We start from the raw sequence: 14,743 nt of genomic DNA, 5'->3' as shown, positions 1-14,743 counted from the left end.
ACTTTCACAGCTGTTCATGCATTATTCCATGCTGTTGTAGCAGTCCGCCGTCCACCTGCAGGGCTCTATAATGAAAGCTGAAGGTAAACCGAAGGTAAAAGGGGAGCCAAGAGAGAGAGAGAAAGTCTGGAGAAAAGGAGAAAGCAAAAGGTAAGGTAGATCAGAGCAGGATGGGAGTTGAGTTTTTCAGAATTTGCAGTTGGAGGGATAGAATTTCCACTTGATTTCTCAAGATTAAACGCGCAGTGGGCAGCGGGACTTCCTCTTCCCATTCCGCCGGGCCAGATTAGAGCTAATATCAAACATCTGGCTGCTCGTCCAGCCTCAGAGGAGTAGGCAGAGGGAAATTAGCTGGGATTTAGAGAATTAGAGGCCTCTTCGTTCGCTTCTCGCCTCTCGCCGCTGGCATTATTGAGAGGTGAAGTCAGCACGGAGCACGACCCCGGTTTGGGTTTCGTTTGCGCAGAGCTGACGCTGGTCACAGAGAAGAGAGGAGCGCAGAGCGGGTCAGGCCCAGTGCTGCCTCACACCACATTCCTACTGGAACATGTCATTTCAGCTGGACTGGAAGAGGAAGAGAGTGACACTTATCTGCATCTCGCAAATTAGCTTGACAGCTGAGACTGACACTATCTGTATTTGCTTTCAATTAAGAGAATTATCTGAGGTTGGAGGTTGCCTACTGAGAACATGGAGAGAGGAGGTTCAGGAAGGTAAACCGTAAAAGATACAGCATTTATACTGCAGTATTAATCTCTAACTGTTTGGAAATTATAATTTTCTCACATATGTTTCGTGTAAAACCTTGATATGAACAAAGCTATTGTCACTTGTTAAGCTGTTAAATACTTAAAACTCCATATAATATAATACATATTCTTGCATTTGTTCTTTACACTATTTTTAAACTGTATGATAAATGGGACAATAGAAAAGCTTCAAATTACTATATGTACTTTTACCTAAACTGAAGAAGATTTTTCCTTCTCTTGTAAAATCAGAAGGTGTCAGCGAATGTACACTTCAAGATGTTTAAAGCAAAACTTTGTAGCATCTTTATTTTCAACAATTTATTTTTAATTTTCTGCGCAACTAACATATAAAATGGAGAGCAGCACAATTGCCATTCATTGATACTCCAGGTATAGTATGCCAGAAACTGCACTATATATCTCTGGTAAATCAGACATGAAAAACACCCAAAAGAAGTAATTTATGCACAAAGTCCTTCAATATAACTCAACCGTCTCACTCCACATGCATTTTTCACTTCCGGTGACAGTTCTCTCTCCCTCAGATTGTCTAGAAATGCGTACATTAGTGGCACGTCAAACCACAAATTATACTTTCCCACTGTAGGGGGAGCCCAGGAGCAAGAAATTCCAATTCACACAATGTTGGTTTAAGGTTATTACTTCCTATTACATTTGACAGCATGATCTGATGATTTCACAAGACAAGAAGCTTCCCCTGAGTGAAAGGGAGATGAGCAAGCTCAGGCCAGCTCTTGTGAGTGTCAATGAGGTGTCATGTCTAGTAAGTAGACAGGGTGAAACTCGGGCCAGAAGTTCAGGTATGTTACTCACTGTCAGACACACAAAAGCGCTCGGACAAGAAACAGAACAGGGCAGACAGGAGATGTAGGAAGAGATGAGTAAAAATCATACAGTATATGGAGCAGAGGTAGTACCTTTTCTGCTCGTGTTTTCCATCATGTAGAGATAATCCATGTAAAAGGCACCGAAACGATGCAGCCCTGCAGCTTCAGTGTAGGTCTCCTAGAACATATTCAGAGCAAACAGCGTGAGGACGTTGGACCGAAGAAGGTGGTATAGGTCAAAGATAGCAAAATGTTACAGTAAAGGTAGAGAGAGCAGCTGTGAGCTGAGTGGTGTGGGCTCAGGGGTGAAATTCATTGTCAAGGAACTAAATAAAAGTGCACTAAGGTAAATAAGGTGACAGACCATCTCAAATCTTCTCCAACCCAACCAATCAGCTGACTAGCTATTCAGCTATTGAACCAACATGCTCAGCAGCAACATTCCATAGTTCCATACTGTAAACCTTAAAGCTCCTGTAGTTCTAGAACACCACAGTTCTTGCAGTTGTTTAATCTTAAACTCTTAGCCTAACTGGTTCACATTCTACAGCTGCTTCAGGCACTCTTTACATGAACAAAATCTACAACTGACAATGCATTTCTGCTAGAGAGCTGCATTTAAAAAAGGGAAAGCAGTAAAACTGTGGATTTAAAGGGTAATTCATACGTAAAAATATGTTTTTCCTGTAGTAACAACAGGAATCGGGATAAACCTCACAGTATCCCTGTGCAAACAATACTGAAGTGACTACCACAGCAAAGGAATGAAGCATTCAAAATGTTTAACAAATTTCCCATTTGTAACATTTAAAACAATGTTAGAAACATCTTAGTTACAGACAGTAACACTCAACAGCTAACTATGCTAAAAGATAAACTAATTAAAACAAGATTAATATGAGAATAAGCAGTGAAATGAGACTAACAGTGCTAAGTAGTAAAGTTATAAGGTGGCGAAGTGTTGGGTACTGAAATTATGGAGTTGGGACAGTGTTGATCTGGGTACGTTGGGTAAAGGGGTAATGGGATGGAGACAATGCTGGGTACAGCAGATTTTGGGGTGTGGACAGTGCTGGATAATGCGGGTATGCAAGGTGTTGGGTATTGAGGTTGTGAGGAAATGAAGCTACAGGGTGCGGATGGTGTTGTTTAATGCGAATATGAATTGAGAACAATGTTGGGTAATGCTGAAAAAGGTAGGGGTGTAATGTATAGTAAGGTTTTGGGTCTGAATTTCATCCACGTGGAGCTCTCTAGTTTCAGGAATGACTGATGAGACAATGATGATATTGATGAAGACCGTGATACCTTGTGAAGGTTGCCATCAAGAATGAATTCAGCACGGACTCCATTGTTTTCTGGACTGCGGTAGTCAAAGAGTGAGTTTGTCAGGTAGGTCATTCCTTTTGAGCTCAGATTTTCTCCACAGTTAAAAAAGACTGTATCCTGCAACAGAGGTAAAAAGTGAAGGATTAAAGTATATAATAGAAAGAAAAGTTTTGGCAAGCTGTACTGTCCCCGATTCAGCAAAACTAGCTCAGAACACTCACACCTTACTGCTAATCACAAAGCTTCACATACTTTTGCCACTTATAAATATATGATAGTGAATAATGGCATATTGCATAAAGATAGATATTGGCATTTTTTTCTATAGATATTTGTTTAAATAATTCCATATAATATTTAACTTATTAAGTAATAATAAAAATGTTGCAGTATTCAAACAGTGTATTGTATACAAAAAAACCCACAAAATTGTATATATATATTTCAAATGATATAATTTGTGCACTTAATTCAAAGGTGAATGAAAAGTTGGTAGCGTCTTTGTACCTCCTCCTGCCGGCCCAAATTCTCCTCTAAGTCCCGTACTCCCATAATGCCTTTGAGACTCAGAGCCTTGCAGCCTACCACGCCAATCTGACAGTCAAAAAACACCTCTCCCATCATCAGAGCCTGTAAAAAAGAAAGAAAAAGAACATGAGGGTAAGAGGAGGAGAGAGACACACGCTTGTCATTAATTGCTGATTAACTAACTGCAGGTTTGTTGCTGATATTGTAAATTAATTTAATATTTGCTATCAGTTTTTGTCTAAATATTAACGAATTATCCCAAACAGTTGAAGATGTATTTACATTTAAAGAATGAGACCAACATAAAGGAAAATGAGTATCATCTACCTCCACAGTGATGCCCTCTTGTTCCACACACAGCACCTCCTGTGATTTTACTTTCTGAGGACTGTAGTAATTACTGTCAGAACTACCTTCAGTCAGCTAGAGAGAGGAACAGAGAAGATGATAAAGAGAGGACAAAAATATCACTTTAAATGAACAGACTGGTGAAAACACAGCAGGACATCACTTTAACTATAAATCCAAATGTTCTGCATTGTTTAGACCTTGGAGATGTAATTTGTGAAGAATATGACTAGTACAGAGAAAAACATTTACACTGCCATAAAGTCAACAAGCATTTGTCGAACCATGTAATCATGTTAATAAGGAAAAAAAAAAATAAGGATAGAGATCTGCTCTCAAGATAATGATGCATCCACCTCAGGCTAAACAACAGGCTTCACTCAAACTGTTCTTTAAGCTTTAATCATAAAGATTGGTTTCATTTATTTATTTATAGCAGGTTTTCAAGTAATCTGCCAACAGTCCAACACACACTTACACTCGTCCCACTAATATTTATATCCAATACAAAACACTGAAATAAAGTTTCCCTTGTTATTGTATTTACAACTGGTAAAGCTTTGCATGCATGAGATCTGTATGAGTAACACTAAGTGAAATAATGAGTAAGTACCTCAACAATGTTGAGGAGAGGCAATTCACTGATTAAAATAAACCAAACAGAACAGAACAGCACAGGAAAAGCACTGGAAGAGATGATTTGCCAATTAATTCTATTTTACAGCTGGAATAGAAGCAAACCCAAAACACCAGACTACTAGTCTGACTAAAAACAGATGAATTATTGTGTCTTGGGTTTTAAATATTAGACACATGCAAGCTGTGGACAAGCTTTACAGAATGTTGGCAAAATATTCATTTAACTGAAAAACAGAATGTAAGCAGGAATCATTATGTTTTTAAGCTACTTTTAAAGGAATTTAAGACCTAATTTGGACACTGATATTACTTTAGGACATTCAAAGAAAGACCATGTAATATTCAGTAATATTTTGTGATCATATTTGTAATTATAGAGGCATTCAAGACCTAATGCAATAGAATTGGGCTACATTGATGTTTCAATCCCCTGGACCAGCAGGTTTGAGTACCTAAAGATTTTTTTTTTCATTATTATTTCACTTTCAACACTCACTTGTGAGAACAAATGTTTTGGTCAGTTTAGGTAATGTTTTTGGTTTATGATCAGTCATGTGCATAGCTAAATGAGTGTGTGGGTGTAGGCTAGTATGAGGTAGATAAAGAATGTCTGACGTAATCATGTTTTGCAAGATACACTTATTTTTCAAATGAAAAAAAAAAAAACAATAAAATAATTTTTGAGGTTAAGTGGAAATTAGAAACTACTACTACTATATTAACCCCTTTTTACAGTGGTTGTGGCCAAAAATGCTATACCTCACTATTTAATCTTAGGGTTCCTCAAAGCACACTGCCCAGTGGTGATTAATGGATCACATTAAAAAAAAAAAAACACTTTTTAAGATCCCCTAAAGTGCAACCACAATAACAGTTTGTTATTGCCTATTCTCTTAACACAATTCTCCATAGTATATGGTGTAACTAATTACAGCTCTGGAAAAAAATAAGAGACCACTTAAAAATTATGAGTTTCTTTGGCTTTATCAAATTAAAAACCTCTGGAATATAATCAAAAGGAAGATGAATGATGATAAGTCATCAAAACCAAGCTGAACTGCTAGATTTTTTGCAAAAGCAGTGTGTAAGACTGGTGGAGGAGAACATGCCAAGATGCATGAAAACTATTATTTAAAAAAACAGGATTACTCCACCAAATATTGATTTCTAAATTCTTAAAAATTTATGAATATGAACTTGTTTTATTTGCATTATTTGAGGTCTGAAAGCTCTGCATCTTTTTTGTTATTTCAGACATTTCTCATTTTCTGCAAATAAATGCTCTAAATGACATTATTTCTACTTGGAATTTGGGAGAAACATTGTTTGTAGTTTATAGAATAAAACAACAATGTTCATTGTACTCAAACATATACCTATAAACAGCTAAATCAGAGCTGTATATTCTGCTCACAAAGATGCAAGTTGTTTACATGCAATTAAAATATTATTGATCTACCTCTAATCACTATATTGCTATTCTCTAAAAGGTCCAAACGACCTCAATTTAGCTCCAAACCTAATTAACAAAATTGACAAATTACATAACCTTCATAAGGAAAGGGTAGTTATGGACACATTTTAATACCCAGAACAGCTACATTAAATGTACTCTCTCACCTTGAATGTGACAGAGGCCTTGGTGCAGTAGAACCCAACGGACACTATGGGTTCTCTAAAAGGGGACTGCATGGGACTGGGGGCTCTGCCGTCCTCTGTATCTGTGTAGAAACCTGCCTCCCCCTCCTCTTCTCCTGAGCTAACAATAGCTGGGACAAACGACCAGGCCCAGGACACCCAGCCCTGATCCTCATCCTCAGTCGGCAAATACTGATCCGGGCTGGAATACTGACCAGATACTGCTGGGTCTACTCCCTCACCCATTGTACCTGCACATAGGAAAACACAGCACAACAATTAAAACCAGTTCAAAGAAATATTTTGTAGTGTTTCCCTTTAAAATAACAGGTGTTCCTTATCTTTCAGCTTGCCCAGAAAAGCATGTTTAAAATGTGTCCTGAAACGTTGACACAGATTGTAAATTAAGAGGCTTGTAATGTGAATGTAGCTATAAGCTTCTGTGCTAGTTGTAGCAGGAAACTCCTGTGCTCATCACTCGTATCTCAACCAATCACCAGCTTTCACCTGTCTTTATAAGACTTCACTTTTACACGCCCTTCTCTGCTTGCACCTCCAGTTTGGTCCTGTCAGGTTCCCTGGGGATTGGCTCCGCCCCTGCCTTCTACATACAGCAGGATCTTAAAAGGTCCAGATGCTGTTTACCTGAGCTGACTAAAAGACTAACTTTACATAAATTGTTATCTAATACATTGTTAATACTATTCAAATTAAAGCTGTTATTATTGAAAGCTTGCCTCTGTAATCTTACCGGTAGAACTATAATGTTCCTTTAAGAGAACGACAAGATGAGAATAAAGGAACAAGAGCAGGAAAGAGAGAAGAGAGAAATAAACGGAACGTGGGATCCAGCTGCAGACGACCCAGTAGAAAATCAGCACTTAGTGAGGCCAGTGCTGACGATTCCCAGAAGCTAAGCCAATAAAAATTAACATTTTAATTAAAAGCTCCAGTTCTTGGACAGCTGGAAAGAGGCTCACTTTCTTCTCTCCTTCGCAGGCTTTGAGGTGTCAGTTTAGCACAGTAAAGCTTGGCTCACCCTGGCCTGTCCTTATGCTTTGATTTGCAAAATAACACAAATAAATCATAATTTTGAGTAACTGAGTGCTCAAACCGGCACAGTTTGCTTTGAAGTGTAAATCCTGTAGTGACAAGGGGACAAAATTTCTAAGAAACTGAACTAAACACAGGAGTGTTGTGGCCTAAGCTGCTTTGACTGCCCAAGTGTGAAATCAGAACTAAAGCCTCAGCTCTGTTCCAAGAGCTTTTCTCTGGGGGCGGCACGGTGGCGCGGTGGGTAGCACAGCAAGCCTCACAGCAAGACGGCCTGGGTTCGATTCCCGGCTGGGGCGTCCCGGGTCTTTCTGTGTGGAGTTTGCACGTTCTCCCCGTGTCTGCGTGGGTTTCCTCCGGGTTCTCCGGTTTCCTCCCACAGTCCAAAGACGGCACGTTCAGGCTAATTGGAACTTGATTGAAATTGCCCCTTAGGTGTGAGTGTGTGAGTGAATGTGTCTGTGTGTCTGTCTGTGTCTGTCTGCCTTGCGATGGCTTAGATCGTAGAACCTTGTGATTAGACAGTACCTTTCCTGCCGCGAAATAGCCGACGAGCTGATGTGGCGTTAAACTCGACTACCCAACCCAACCCAACCCAAGAGCTTTTCTCCAGAAACATGAATGTGGAGGGAGCAGAAGCCTGCACTCATAAGGAGTTCAGAGAGTGTGAAGTGTATGTTTCTGTAAATAACATGCTTTATGTGAGCAGGTGTAGTCTTCAGGTGTAATACGTGTATGTATACAGTCACTCTTGTGTGTGTGTCTATCAGTGTGTGTTCATTTGCAGGCTAATTATAATCTTGCCAGAACAAAATCAGTTTTATCTAAGAGCCAGTCACAGAAGTGTCGCTTCTTTATTACATTCAGGGTTCTTGCTCCATTTTAAAAGTCAAGTTTAAAGTTTTTTAAAACCTTTTTAAAACCTCAATCAATATAATTTAAGACCCAACAATGTAGTCAAGATTTCTTTAGTAGAAACTAATTAATTGTATTGAAAATTAAAACTTAACGCTTCTCATTTATCAATTTCACTTTTTCTATTTTTTTCCATTGTGATGCAGAACATGTTAGCTAGCACGCCACTAATGTTAGCTAGCTCTCCGCTAACCCAAGTTCTCTCCCTGTAACCCAGGTAACTCGCTGCTAATGTTAGTATTTTAGTTATCTCGTTATCTAATGTAAAATACGATAATCTTGGTTCTCTTCCTTGGTAACGTTAGCTAGCTCTACGCTAACCTTAGTTCTCTCCCCGGGAATATCAGCTAGCTCGACGCTAATGTTAGTTAGCTGTACGCTAACATTAGTTATCTCCCTGGTAACGTTAGCTAGTTGCGGCTAATGTTGGCTAGCTCTCCGCTAACCTTAGTTCTCTTCCTGGTACCTCACCGCTAATGTTGGTATGTGCTTTCCCACAGACATTAACGCACAATCTAAAAATTTAATACCTACAGCAAATATAAGACAATTTAAGACCTTAATTATCCAGATTTAAACTTAAGACTTAATTTAAATTTGAAGACTTTTTAAAGGCCCACGGGAACCCTGACATTTGTTCTAATTACACAATTCGTACCTTGTTTAGGTACTCAGCCAGCTGATTAGAGAAGTATATGGCAAATTTAAAGAGTCAGATCATTGACTCAAATCACAAAGAATACATTTTAAATAATTAATTAGACAACAGTCAATTAAGACCTAAAAAGTAGAATATTTATAACTATGTTACTATGTTAAAACACTTTCCTGGGTTTTCGCATGTTTGTCTGAAATCTGAAACCAGTTCAAAGCCTCAATTCTGAGATTCCTGGCTACCTTTTCAGGTATGAAATGGTCTGGAAAACACCAAATATCTTAATTTCCAGGAAGGGTCTGAGTTGCGAATTAAGAGCCGTTAAAAAGGTGTAGTGGTTTATGGCGTGTAGTGTCCACTCACTGGGGATGTTGACCACTGCTTCAGTGCCGGAGGCGCTCTCTTCCTTCTCACCATCTTTATGAGTTCCAATATCCCCGTAATATAAAGCTATAGCCAGATCCAGCACTCGCACGAACATGGGCAACTGCTGATCTGTCAGAGACAACTTCAGACTCTCAACCATTGTCTGTATCTGAAACATAACACGAAAAAAATCATAGATAAATATTAGTGGTGTTAAAAAAACAACATTCCTCAATTAAAACAATGAACACCTAGTTGTTCAGTGAGTGGAACACAACAGTGCTTTTTTGCAAAAAAAATAAATAAATAAATAGTCAAACAGAACAAAGTAAAAGACAGAGGAATCTCACTTTGATGACCGCTGGGATTTTAGAATTGATGTTATTGTAGGTGAAGTGGAGGCGGGTTTTGAAAGAGCACTTGTAGAGCAGGGGGTCCTGATAAAACTCAATCTTCCCACTAGCGTTCCGCTTGTCCAAACACACGGTGCAGTCCGCAAAATTTATCACCTTCCTCAGGACCAGCTCAGGAGCTGCAGAAAGAAGAAAGAGGGAGTGAAGTGGGTAGAAGGGAGAGAAAGAAACACAGGAGGGGGATAGAGAATAGCAATGGGGGTGGGGGTATGGGGGTGATTAAGGAGGATAACTGCAGTAAATCACATTCCACTTTGGCTGCATGGGCACCAGAAGCCCTGAAACACTTAAGCATTACCGTTAGTAAAGGATGCATTATGTCAGACTGTGTGTTTGTGTGAAGCAGAGAGAGGGAAGCACTTGTTAAGATTTTAAATAACTAAAATTGTGACAGGGCATATCCATCATTAGAAAAGAAGCAGGAGAGGAGTGAGACAGGCACACTGCAGCACTGGATATGGAAGAGTAGCTCCACTTCAGAAGGAGAAAGGTAAATCCACAGTACTGATAACCTCTTAACCAACTTCCCAGATATACTACACCTGAACACTCAGGACAATAACGCTGATTAAATCTAAACGCTCTGTGTAATTTTTAGCAGTTTAGATTCTGGCCATTTGAGGCTAAATATGAGAAAAAAATGGTGGAACATTTAATTATGTAATTGTGTCTATTTGGCATAGAAAAAAATAAATGGGGATTTTCATTATTGTTTTCCAAATTTTAAGTGTTTTTCAAGTTTCTGCCCCTTACAACTACATTTCAGGATTTTTTTAAAAATAAATTTTACATGCTTTTCTGATTTTCTAGGAATAGTCTTGATAATACAATTCCTTAAGCATTTTGGTAATAATATTTGTTAAATTTGAACACTTTAGAAAATAAGACTAATTAATTAATACAATGTATTAATCCTGAATATTATGGTTAATAAGAATGTATTAAATCTGATTAATATAACTTATAAAACCTGAATACTCAGGCATTAACCCCCCTAAAAAATCCTAAAGCATTGGTTCTCCATTTCCAGTGCTTAGGATTGCATTTGGCAACTTACAGATTATGTCCATGAAGGCTCTGTCCCAGAGCTCATCTACTGTGTAGCACTCTGCTGACGTGATGTTGACTGAGAGGACGATGTCGTCTTCAACGTACTTCAGGATCAGGTTATTCACCACAATGTTCACGTTGTTGACCACACGACGGATCAGACTCTGAACGTAGCCTGTAGAGAATAAGAAAGAGAGACAGAGACATGGACTATAACTAGTGCTTCATGATGGTCTGGAAATGGACTTTAGAATTTCACTAGAGCAGCTCCAGGGTTTCTTTTGACTCAGAGAGGAGATGTTCCACAAAGTCTAGAAGAGGCTACTTAAACCACAGACAATCTTTGACTTAAACCTACTCCTGCCTCAGCTTACTACTTAATTTACTTCTTAGCAGACCTACCTTCATTCCTTACTTAGACTGGCCAGATTTCGCATGTCTACAAAGATTTCTTCCAATAATATCTGGGGAGGAGTGTATCCTGTTAAATGATCACCACCTCATCCCTAACTCCACAATTTACCTTAGAAGTATTGGATTGAGAATCATCAATCAAGATACTGTGTATACAGTATTGCAAAATATAATATCACAGATCTTTGATATGTTGTTTTTTCACACCATTCAAACACAGAGTCCACAAAGCTGAAGCTGCTTAGCATTCTTAGAAAAATGCTAAACTTTTGTCTTTTAGCTTATTTTAGCACATTTGCAATTAAAAAGAATTGTTAACAAATAAAAAAACTGATGAAATTTGCCTAAACAAGACTCATTGGTGGTGGCATTGTTTCAATAAGCGTCTGCAGTGTCACAAGATTTATTTCAATCCAGTGTTGCATTAATTTTTCACCAAGATCTTGCAGCATTGATGATGGTAGAGTCTGACCAACCGCTGCACAAAGCCTCCTCCATCCAGCACATCCCAAAGATTCTCAATGAGGTTAAGATCTGGACTCCATGTGTGAAAATGATGATCTCAGGCTCCCTGAATCACTCTCACAATTCCAGCACCATCAATCCTGACATTATCATCTTGGAATATGTCTGTGTCATCAGGAAAGAAAAAATCCATTGATGGAATAACCTGGTCTATATTCAGTATATTCAGGTAGTCAGCTGACCTCATTCTTTCAGCACATACTGTTGCTGAATCTTTTTTTTTTTTTTTGGCCAGGCAGTGTATTTGAAAAATATTCAGATTTTTTTTCCCCACAATACTGCCCAAGTGAAGTTTTTTTTGATAAACATTGCTTAAATTAGACACTTTTTAATACCATAAAACTTTCTAAGGTGGACTTAAGTCTGAAATTTTTAAAACGCAATCAATTAGATTGCTCTGTACAATCTGGTAATAATAACAGAGCAGTGTGTGCATTGTCCTGCAGCGTTACCACGCAACACTAACGGCTGTCTTCTGTCAGTGTTCAGGAACAGAAGCTCCAGAGGAAACATGCATGGTAAGGTCATTACTAACCAAAGCACCACAGTACTCCAAATATTACAGTCCGGGGACTTTCAGCAGTAAAATATGAAAATATACAGCAATAAATTGTCCTGACCACAGGACCAATGGCATTATTCAGCTCTCTCGTGCACACTTTAACTCGCTCCCTCCCACTCTACCAAATAAAACTTTAATGCTTTTTTCTTGTTGTCCAACAAAAATGTTTGTCTTCCTGTAAGTGTGCGAGCCCTTGCGTGTGTGTGACCCAGGCGTAATTAAGCAGGGCTCTGGCAGGGCAGATGAGACGGGCTCTCCCGTAGCTCCTTCCTCCTGTGCGGCTGGGTCTGGGCGTGTGGTTGTGGGAGGCATGACCAGTTCAGTAGGAGAAGCCCCCTGGAGTCGAGGCACTCCCACTGACTCTGAGTCTGACTTGTCTTGTTATTGGACCTGGAGGAGCCGGCTGCTGTTAAATGCTGAGGGTGGTGTAAATCACTCACACTCAGGTGTTCATTTCAGTGTCTGTAAACTGCAGGTACACTCTAAAGGGTAATAAGGATGCTTCATATGGTTCTTGGAGCAATGCAGAACCAGAAACATCCCTTCATTGGATCCGTACAGAGATGTGCGAGTGTGAAGAACATTTTTCACACCCTAAAGAATCTTTACTTTTGGTGCTAGGCCTATCACAATTTCACTTTATTTAATTTGACAATTTTGTTACTGGTGCAATGATATTGTAATTACACTACACGTGGGATGTTAATTACTGTGCTGAATGGTTAGCACGTTTGTCTCTTAGCACTGTGGTCCAAAGTTCCTGAAGAGTTTTTAATGTTCTTACATAATTAAAACATCATTGCTTGATAAATGCTGTTGCTTTAAATGCATTATTACGCTACTGTGTTCCCATTACATCAACTTTTATATTCATGGTATTAAGCTCTTCTTCACAATAGGCAAAACTTGGGTCAGGAAATGTATTAATTGAATGTATTGATTGAGACAGGTCAAGTGTAATTGCAATATTATTATGTTATTACCTTATGATATCAGGGACATCCCTTCCGTATTCCCTTCCACATGACCCTGTGCATTCCCCCTCGTCTTCTCCCTAGCCCCTCGTGACTCTGTAGCTCCGCCCCCTTGTTACCTGTTCCCAGGTGTTTTCTGTTTCCTGTCCTCTATCGTGTGTATAACTAGCCCTTTTGTGTCCGTGTTATTCCATGTTTCCTTGTTGTTTTAGTTTTGGTTTATTGTTTGTTTATTTGTTTTCTTAGTTTTTGTTTTTTTTCAATAGAAAATACTCGCCTCCACGTCTCCCTGCAGCATCCTGACAGACAAACTCATGGTCTTAAAACGACAATAATATCATCATATTATCATATATTAATTGTAATTGTCTTTGGGACTATATATCATCCAAACAAAACATATTTATATATATCCAGATGCTATATTTTATTGGAACAAAATATTAATATTAACGGAAAACAAATGAGCCATTAAGAAATATATTAACATATATTCAGATACTAGAATTGCAACAAAATATTTATATTAATAAAACACAAATGAGCCGCTAAGAAAAACATAATAGACAGAAACAAGGTCAGAAGAATTTTGTTTGAATTCATGTCCATATGTTGTACGATAAATTTAATAACGTAATCATCATTAAAGGCTCACACATCTCTGTACTTTAAAAAGTGTTCTTCTATGGCATCACTCAGATCCATCTCAGAACCATCTGAAGCCGCTTTTATTTTAAGAGTGCACAATCGAGAGATGTTTTATAACCCTAGTATGCAAGTGCTCAGAGAATATATGTGTGTGTGTATATGTATGCATATGGCTGGTATCCATACTTTGAGTGTGTGCATTCTGATGTGAGACTGAGCATTTACGACTGGTGGGTTTGTCAGTGCCAGGCACTGGGGTCAGTCAGCAGGTCTGTGCTCCACACCTGCACTCCTAGTCGTAAAAAGCGTGCTCTGCCCCCTACTTGTGTTGCTCTGGATCTGATTTTCCCTCTCATTCCCTCCAACCACTTCTCCCCCCACCTTTCTTCTCTCTTTTTTAATGTGAAGCTGCACCACAGCAGCACCTGTGCCTGGTCTACAGGGAAGAGCTACTCAAAGCTGCTCAACCATAAAACGTCTGGAAAAACCAACGCCTTTATGTGTTGCCGGGGCCGAGAACTTTCCACAGCACCGCAGAACAGGAAAGAAACCCAAAAGAGGTTTTCTGGACGGGGAAAGTATTTGCAGTAATTAGTGCTGCCAACTATTAGTGCCAGGAGGAAACAAGTGGTGTATCAAATTTTGATTTCAAACAGACTCGGCCAGAGCCGGGTGTGAAAGGTGCAGAACATCTACTTATGAAAAAGGAGATGCTCTCAGATACATGGCAGTAGATTTAGTGTCTCTATTCTGCTAGAACCCTTTACCACTGTAAGCTGCAGAGGTTCCATGTATAATTTGACTAATCGCCTGGATTATTACAGGAAATATTCATGACGATGGCTTTTTCTAATAATTCTAATAATATTATATCTATTGATTAGCCCTTTTAGTAGGGGTTTTATGACGTTGGTTTACGGTATACTTGCTACATTGAGTAATACTACATTAAAAGCAAAACTGGCTCAGAGAGGCCAGTGGACTAAGGCACTGCCACTATGATCAGGAGAGCACTGGTTCGAATCCTATTTATGTAGCTTGCCATCAGCTGCCGGAGCCCTGAGAGAGCACAATTGGCCTTGCTCT

The 14,743-nt window shown here is 39.0% G+C and overlaps 1 protein-coding gene across 2 annotated transcripts in view; it reads right to left on the bottom strand.

Annotated features, from left to right (window-relative positions):
* LOC103040889 (intermembrane lipid transfer protein VPS13B) overlaps positions 1–14,743 on the bottom strand; it is a 315,108-nt gene that overhangs the window by 262,468 nt on the left and 37,897 nt on the right. For both annotated transcript variants that reach the window (XM_049463977.1, XM_049463976.1), the window contains exons 5-12: positions 10,542–10,709; positions 9,422–9,603; positions 9,069–9,240; positions 6,065–6,333; positions 3,785–3,880; positions 3,437–3,559; positions 2,909–3,046; positions 1,691–1,778 (exon numbers count right to left, since the gene is read on the bottom strand). In XM_049463977.1, the coding sequence (XP_049319934.1) occupies positions 1,691–1,778; positions 2,909–3,046; positions 3,437–3,559; positions 3,785–3,880; positions 6,065–6,333; positions 9,069–9,240; positions 9,422–9,603; positions 10,542–10,709 (1,236 nt within the window). The remainder of the gene's footprint in view (positions 1–1,690; positions 1,779–2,908; positions 3,047–3,436; positions 3,560–3,784; positions 3,881–6,064; positions 6,334–9,068; positions 9,241–9,421; positions 9,604–10,541; positions 10,710–14,743) is intronic.

The sequence above is a fragment of the Astyanax mexicanus genome, chromosome 1 (assembly GCF_023375975.1).
Source record: "Astyanax mexicanus isolate ESR-SI-001 chromosome 1, AstMex3_surface, whole genome shotgun sequence".
Lineage (NCBI taxonomy): Eukaryota > Metazoa > Chordata > Actinopteri > Characiformes > Acestrorhamphidae > Astyanax > Astyanax mexicanus.
The sequence above is the reverse complement of the archived record's forward strand: the minus strand, read 5'-3'. Positions and strand labels throughout refer to the sequence as shown.